The sequence below is a fragment of the Mixophyes fleayi genome, chromosome 4, assembly GCF_038048845.1.
Source record: "Mixophyes fleayi isolate aMixFle1 chromosome 4, aMixFle1.hap1, whole genome shotgun sequence".
Classification (NCBI taxonomy): domain Eukaryota; kingdom Metazoa; phylum Chordata; class Amphibia; order Anura; family Limnodynastidae; genus Mixophyes; species Mixophyes fleayi.
In genome coordinates this window covers 181792264-181800364 of record NC_134405.1, presented here as the reverse complement: position 1 = coordinate 181800364, position 8101 = coordinate 181792264, and the positions used below count along the sequence as shown (strand labels likewise).

Sequence of the window (8101 nt, the reverse complement as noted above, 5' to 3'; positions counted from 1 at the left end):
TTATTGCTAAGCACTTAAAAGATTCAGATAACTGGAACCAGATACATACACAAAATAATAAGTTTACTTTCTTTACATCATTTCTATTTTTAAACCAATATTCAAGGTGATGTGTTACATTCTAAAAATGAAAAGTGTAAAATTAAAAGGCAAAATAATCTAATATATTCATAATATATAAATTATTTAAAAACGAAAAGAAAAAAAAAACCCAGTGTTTATTTATTTATTTTGGAGTTGGGAATATACTACATTAACATTTTGTGTATTTTAGCTTTATACAAATATTTACAGCCAAATTTAGATTGGCCACTTCCATTGATTAGCAGGAGGTTCTTCAATTAATGGCTCCCAAGGTTTCCAATCCACCATTTTTCTTGCCAGATATAATTCATTTTCAGCCTGTAAAAATATTACAAAATAAAGATATAGAAATACTGAATCATTCATTATGACCACTGATAACTTGTATTACTACAATTGATTTACAAAATGTTAGTACAAAAGGGGTTTTATTTGCAAATTAGGGATGAGTAGTAAAATGCAATGTACTAATTGAGCTCCTATGATACCCCCTGTTGTCAAACCTCAAGGGTGAGCAGATTATGGGGAGATGTAAAGACTCAGCTTGGGGAAATTTGTGGGGGGGCCTCTATTTGTAACCATAATTTCTTTTGGGAAATTCCACATTTCTAAAAACACTGGGTTGCTCCAACATAATAAAGAACAACGGCCGATCTCATCTTGGCAAAGTATGAGTGAAATAATCTGTTTGGGTTGCCTTCCACTCCAAAACAAGACATGTAGGTATACTGTGCCATGTCTTAAAATACAACGAGGGGGCATAATAATAGGAAGGGTTTGGAACAAGTAAAGTAAACATAGCAAAACATTTACTTTTGGAAACTGTAACTGACCATGTCAGGATAAATTAGGAAAGCTGCCATGGCTTAAAACCCTATGCAAAATGTTTCAAAAAGGGCACATGATTAAGGGATATATTTGGCTAAGTCTATGAAAATCACACAGCCACATATTAGTGTTCGGAAAATTTTCAGCAGAACTTGGCCCGAAAATCACCCACAGCAGGGACATTAACTGCTTCACTGATCAATCTACATAGGCACTTTTTGGATTGGTCACATACCAACATCAATAATTTGTGCAGTTTTCCAGAACTATGAAGTTTTAGAAAATACCATTAGTTCACTTATATTCCCAGTCACTGCACCACAAAAAAAAACAAAAAAACAAAAAACTACCTAAACTGGCCAAAAAAAAGTTTGTATTTGTTTTTCTAAATAACACCAAAAAAATGTGTGGTTCTTGCTTTGGCATCAATCCACATTTTCAAAGCAGCAAAAGGCTGTTTTTCATATCAAAATGGGCACTTGAAAATAGGACAAATGTTTTGCTAGTTTGCACAGCCTTGAACGAAACGTATTAAAATATGTAGGAACAATATGGGTAGCCCAACAAGGTATAGCAGTTGGAAAACTAGACAAATTACTGCATTAAATGTACACCTGAGTTTACTGAAGCCAGGATGGGGGGAGATGTGGGCATAACTCCACACTTTCTGAGGAGTAGGGTATTATTGTCTGGTGAGCACCAAACAATAACCCCAAGTTGACAGATCTGTTCCCCCCCCCTCATCACTGGACTTCTATTTATTTCTGCAGTGTAGTATATTATACCCAAGGGATTCATACTATTTTAACTTCAAATGGGGGGAGCAACTCATTAACAAAAGGAGGTATATCTAACAAAGAATATATTTGAAATGCTTTCTTCAATACATTAAGTATATGAAAATGCACACACATTATAATAATAATAATATATATATATTTTCTAAGACAAATGTTAGTGTTTGTTCACCTGTGAAATGACTTCTTCTATTTGACCACAATTAATCTTCTCCTCCAAATTCTCAACACTGGGTTCCTAGAATGATGAAACAAAATGCAGTACAAAAGTTTGAAAAAAAAAAAAAGTTGTCTGGGCATCTATACGCTACTTGAGTAATGTCTCATTGTTTAGATCAGTGTTTCCCAACCCTAGTCCTCAAGTACCCCTAACAGTGCAGGTTTTCCATGTTACCAGTGATATAATTATACCACCTGTGGATCTTTCAAAATGTGTCAGTCAGTAATGATTACACCTGGGCTCCAGCAAGGAGATATGGAAAACATGCACTGTTATTATTATTATTATCATTTATTTGTTAGGCGCCACAAGGTTTCCGCAGCGCCGTACATAATACAAACAGGAGACCATACAGGGTGACATAGTACAGAGCAATAAACACAAAGTACCAATACTTCAGAACTCCGGCCAGACATATGAGTGAAGATGGAGTAGAAGAACAGGTATGGAGACAGGAGGGGAGAGGGGCCCTGCTCATACGAGCTCACATCCTAAGGGAGGGTAGACAAACAGGCACAGGAGGAAGCCATTAAAGTAAGGGAGAGAAAGGCGGGGCTGGTGGAGAGAGGGGAGAACGAGAGAAGGATGTTTGCGAAAGTGCAACAAGGTAAGAGTTAAGTGGATTGTTGGTAGGCTTTGAGGAACAGGTGAGTTTTGAGTGCCCATTTGAAGGAGCACAGACTGGGTGAGAGACGGATGGAGCGAGGGAGGTCGTTCCAGTGGAGGGGAGCAGCTCGGGAGAGCTGTTAGGGGTACTTGAGGACTATGGTTGGGAAACACTGGCTTAGATTATAACCTACATTACACACTATTATTTCACTACAAAAATACGCGCGAGGTGTCTCCAAGGATGCTATTTTTTTCCAGGTAGTAGGCCAAAGACACTTCATGCCAGTTTGTTAGGCTCCATGGGTAAATGTTTATTTGCATCTTTACAAAAAGTATTATAACTTCATTAGTAACAGGAGAACAAAGCTATGAAATATACATGTACAACTTGGCACGTTATTAAAACATTACTGCTTACAGCAATGGATTAGCTGAAACGGTTCTGTACTGCTCATGTGATTTGTTGCCCTTTATCTCATATTCATAATGTCCCAGCACATATATTCCTTGACATTTGTTCTGTCTGTGATTTCTCTCTACTCATCCATATAACCTACTTCCTCTTCTACCTTGCTTTAAAGTAGAGATTTGCTTTAGGCCAGTCCAGTTTAAACCAGAACTTCAAAAATCCTCATCATTATCTATTTATATAGCGCCACTAATTCCACAGCGCTGTACAGAGAACACACTCATATCAGTCCATGCCCCACTGGAGCTTGCAGTCTATATTCCCTAACATACACACAGACAGAGACTAGGGTCAATTTGATAGCAGTCAATTAATCTACCAGTATGTTTTTGGAGTGTGGGAGGAATCCCAGACAAACACAGGGAGAACACACAAACTACACACAGAAAAGGCCATGATCGGGAATCGAACTCATAACCCCACTGTTGTGAGGCAGAAGTACTAACCATTAAACAACTGTGTTTAATGTAAATCATTCTGTGCTCTGTACATTTGAATAAGGTATTCACACACAATGTAAACTGTTTCAAATAGAAGTTTTGAGCTTATCTAATAAATAATGGGAACGACTGTAGCCAGCTCATGACCAGGGAGGGATACTTTGTAGTGTCGCTCCAAAACACATTTTAGCATTTTGCCAATAGCTAGTTAAAATAAATGTTTTCTTGTTAGTGTACGAATATATCTCTTTTGAAAGCACTTTATAGCACCGATTTATTCTAAGCTTAAGGTCTGCCTAGCTTAACCCATGGTCCCAGCTCTTATTGAATAGGGGGTCGTGGGGGAAGTTTGGCAAGCCATAAAACAGAGAATAAGACAATGTGATTGGAGCAAGTCATTTTTGCATCACGTGACCTCTGCACAAAGCAGCAAGGTCACACAGATCAGAGTAGTAAAAGGAAGTGCACCAGATGGTCTTCTTCCTTCCTTTGTGGGAAAGAGCTGCAACTTTGATTCAGGACTGACTTTCATTAACAAGTTAAACAGGAATTTGTAGGTAAGGAGGTATTAATTACCAGTGACCATCCACTCCTAACCCAATGACCACTAAAGAGCTGCCAATTATCAATTGTGACCAATTAGTGATCATTAGATTAGTAGTGGATGGTACTCCCACAGTAGGGGTGAGTGATAGGCATACATGGGTTGTGATGATGATGATGTGGGGTAGTCTGAAGGGAGCTTTTAAGTACATGTGGGACATTTTGGGACTAATGTGTGGTCAGAGTGGCTTATTATTAGGAGTATATGGGGACATTTTGTAACTTGGTCTGGGGTCAGGAAGCTAGAATTAGAGCTAAAATAAACAGCACAATCTTCTCTGCAAAGGTTTAAATAAACCAGATAGTACAACTATTGCATTTGGTGCCTGATGTAAACAACCTATTGACAGCTGTGAAACATTTTCCTCATTTGTTTACATATGACAAGGAATGGATGAACTCTTCACACACACTTTACTATTAGATTTCCATGAATATAGGGTATATTCTGCATGTAGTGGTAAGAGAGAACTACAAAGCCCTACAAAGCCCTAACCCAACCAACCTGAAGAGGTTTCTGGATGGGTATGGATAACATAATAAGGTCACAGACAGGGAAACATCTCTAGAATAATGAATTAAAAAGGAGGAGAAATCAAGCATATAGATTAAGAACATAAATCCATATGTAATAAAAATCCATTACAACATTGTATTAAACTGGATTAGAAATATATTTTGTGGTTGTTTTGCGAGACATCCACTTTAAAAACTGATCTATACCACCATTCATAATACTTCATGTTTTTTCTTTGTACAAATTCAATGACACTACTTACACTTTTTACAGCAAATAATCTCTCATTCACAATCTGCTCAGTGTATTTCCGATATGCTGCATCGTTTGGAATGGTCTGCAGTGTAGCGAGAATCTTTGTATATAATATCCTCAAACGCTAAAGCAACAAATGGAGAGATAAGAAACAAAATTTAAAACCGAGAAGTTCCTCGCAAAATGCAAGAAATATAAGAAAAAGGAATAGTCATTATATATATATATATATATATATATATATATATATATATATATCAATTTTATGGAGTACATGCACCATGGATTTGCACTTAGAATTCAAAATAAAAACATACCTCATGTGGATTTTGAGCTACAGCTAATCCAACTAATCCAGTGGTCTGAAAAAGAGGAAGAAATAAAAGCATAAACATAAGATATTCTAAGCAAATGTAACGGAAGTCAAAGAAATAAAAAGGTACATAAATTAAAAATTGTAATTGAATTCCAAACCACCTCATTAAATGTGTAGCTGCCACTCAGCAGCCAGAGATCGTCCCTGTGACCTCCGGGCTCTCACCTTTTTCAGTATGCCGGCCATAGCTATCTCCCAATGCACTCTGGGTAGCAAAATCCGCTATTGAGGCTGCCACAGACTCAAACAAACAATCACCGAATAATAGAGCTAGAAAGCAGAAAGTAATCCCACCCACGTTCTGACGTGACGTTTTACGTCACTACGTCGGTTTTTCTTTGGAGCGTATAATGGTATCTCGAATATAATATTACCGGGGGCGATTTAGTCCCCGCCCCCTTTCTGACAGCTAAGGCTGCCTGCGGCTGCGCACTGTGTGCAGGACCGCAGCCAGCAAGCCCCAGCTAGGGGGGCTGGACGATGGCTCCCCCATGTATCCGCCATTGTTACTGGACTTGTTGTATATGTACATCCACATCTCAGGTCTGATGCACTCTGCTACATTATAGCTGGAGACTTCTGACCAATGTTACCACTTTCAAGTTTTGATTATATTGGTGTCAAATAGAAAATTCCTGGGACTATCACCTATCAAAATATAAAGTTAAAACGCTGGGGGTAAATAAATATATTTAACATGAAAGCTTACAAAACTACCTTGTGCTATTTCATTTGTTCATTCTACTTTGCAATTAAGTCTGAGTGATAGGGATGATGCATTGATTCACTCAATGATGTATTTGGGAACCTCCTCTGCTCTACTTTGCTGAACCAAGTCAGATGGTCATGAAACCCCCCAACCCCCCCCTCACCGCCCACATGTGCTGCTGTCATTTATTTATTTATTTATTTATTTATTAAAAAAAATAATAAGTTAGAATTACTAGTATTTTTTTCGATTTCCTGAAAATTTCCAATGCACATTAAACAAATGGTAAGTGGAAACCCTGTTTCTTACTCACTTGCATTAGAGGCAGAGACTGTCTGCAAAGTAATTGTCAGCGTCTGGTCTGGGGGGCTAATGTGACACGTAATTAATTATTCAGTGGTAATTCCTGCCCTAATCAGTTGCTGTACATTACTTTGATGTTATCTATGCCCCTATTTGGTGGTTCTGGGGTCAAATGTTTCCACTTGTGTTATATATTGACAAACTCCGTAGAAGCATTTATTTACTTTGGTCGACTTTCTTAATAATGCATTTACACAGGTCGCGCTTCTCTATGTAGAATGCAGATCAATCCAGCCTGGCTTGTTGTTACGGTCCTCTGCGTGAAACTGACAATATCTGTCAATTGGCCTATCTAAGTAATTTGTTTTTTTGGAAGGGTTACATTGCTTTGGACCAATTATAATTGGTCCAAAGCAATGTAACCCTTCCAAAAAACAAATTATGTACATAGACATAATTATTGCACAGTCTATGTACATAGGTGAATGCAGACCACACACACTGCATGTCATTTACAAAGTGCAAAACAGCTATGTTCTATTACAGCGGTTGTTTGCTTTGCCCACCCTAAAGCATAATTTAACTATGGTTCCAAACATAATTTTATTAATTAGACGTTGTGATAAAACGTTTTTCAAGCTCATCTCTCAGGGAGAGGTGGACCCAGAATAAAATATTGTACTTTAAACATCACCAAAGTGCAGATAAGATCATGTAGAGTCACATCATTACTATCACTAAGGCTATTTTTTGTATAATAATACCCCTAAATAACAGTTCATAAGCTAGCTGGAAAGCAGTCAATGTAACTTGATGATGGAATTTGTTGAGTGGGGAGGGCAATCTGCATGATGCTGTGACAATGCAATTAGCACCAAGTTCTTTTTTTAGTTGAAAAAGTATATTTTGTTTAAAGGTACAAAAAACATACAATACGTTATATTCAAGTATACTGCGTCACAACACAGCTGAAAGTACAATACTCTATGAAACATGAGTCAGACATACTTTTTAGTGCAATACAAGACATAAGGTACAAGATATTACATCTTACCCTATACATCAAGTACTGTACTAACCATTCATCACTTAAACAACATAACAATCAATCATCTTTCTCAGGACTGTCAATGGTGTTATAGTCTCTTAGCAGGCTGTGGATCAGCCTGCGACAGTCCTGGATGGTCATCCTCGCCCTTTTCAAAGTGAGGCGATTCCTGGCAAGCCATATAGTGTCTTTAAAACAGTTCATAAGGTGCCAGGTCTCCTGGATTGCCCCAATAGTGTGGGTCCACAGAAATAATCCATAAAATACAGAATGACATGAAAGGCAAATCCTGGGCACACTGTCCTTAAATTCATGTTCCAAGGCATCCAACAGTGCCTGAGCTGTGGGACAGTCCCAAAAAAACATGCTGAGATTCTAACAGTATGTCCTTGGCCAACTTGGGCATGAAATGTATACTCTGCCGGGAGGTCTCTCCATAATTCAGGTGTCTTCTGGACATGCTGGGCCTTATTTAGATTTTGATTAATTTTTCCCCGTGAATGTACATGCAAAAATTGCATAGTTACATGAGTATGTTAAGTTGCACATATTTCAAGATACATCCAACTCAAAACATTTCCGTATTTCTATGTCAGGCCAGAGCCGGATTAACAATAGGGCTAAAGGCGCTACAGCCCAGGGGCCTCGGGCAGCTGTGGGGCCCGCCGATATTTATCGGGTCTCTGACTGTCACTTGTTCAAGGAAAATGGTAGGCAGCTAACAGCAAATGTCATGCTGTTAACTGCCTGCTGTCACTGTGGGACTTACTGCGTAATTGCTACAGATAGTGGAACAACGGAAGGAGGTAAGTTCACTAGGGGGGGGGGGGGGCTCATGGTGGG

The 8101-nt window shown here is 38.4% G+C and overlaps 1 protein-coding gene across 1 annotated transcript; it reads right to left on the bottom strand.

Moving 5' to 3' along the window:
* Window positions 1-212: 212 nt before the first annotated feature.
* On the bottom strand, window positions 213-5490 carry NDUFA5 (NADH:ubiquinone oxidoreductase subunit A5). The gene is made up of 5 exons (XM_075208932.1): window positions 5364-5490; window positions 5140-5184; window positions 4830-4946; window positions 1882-1947; window positions 213-402 (listed from the first exon to the last, which is right to left on the bottom strand). Exons 1-5 carry the CDS (start codon window positions 5382-5384, stop codon window positions 301-303), a joined length of 351 nt encoding a protein of 116 aa, XP_075065033.1. The 5' UTR covers window positions 5385-5490; the 3' UTR covers window positions 213-300.
* Between the last annotated feature and the right edge of the window lie 2611 nt (window positions 5491-8101).

Coding starts and splice junctions, on each gene's coding strand:
- NDUFA5 (XM_075208932.1), bottom strand. CDS start 5,384: ATGGCCGGCATACTGAAAAAG. Junction 5,185..5,363: donor TGGCCGGCATACTGAAAAAG/GTGAGAGCCCGG, acceptor CCTCTTTTTCAG/ACCACTGGATTAGTTGGATT. Junction 403..1,881: donor TAGAAGAAGTCATTTCACAG/GTGAACAAACAC, acceptor ATATTTTTACAG/GCTGAAAATGAATTATATCT.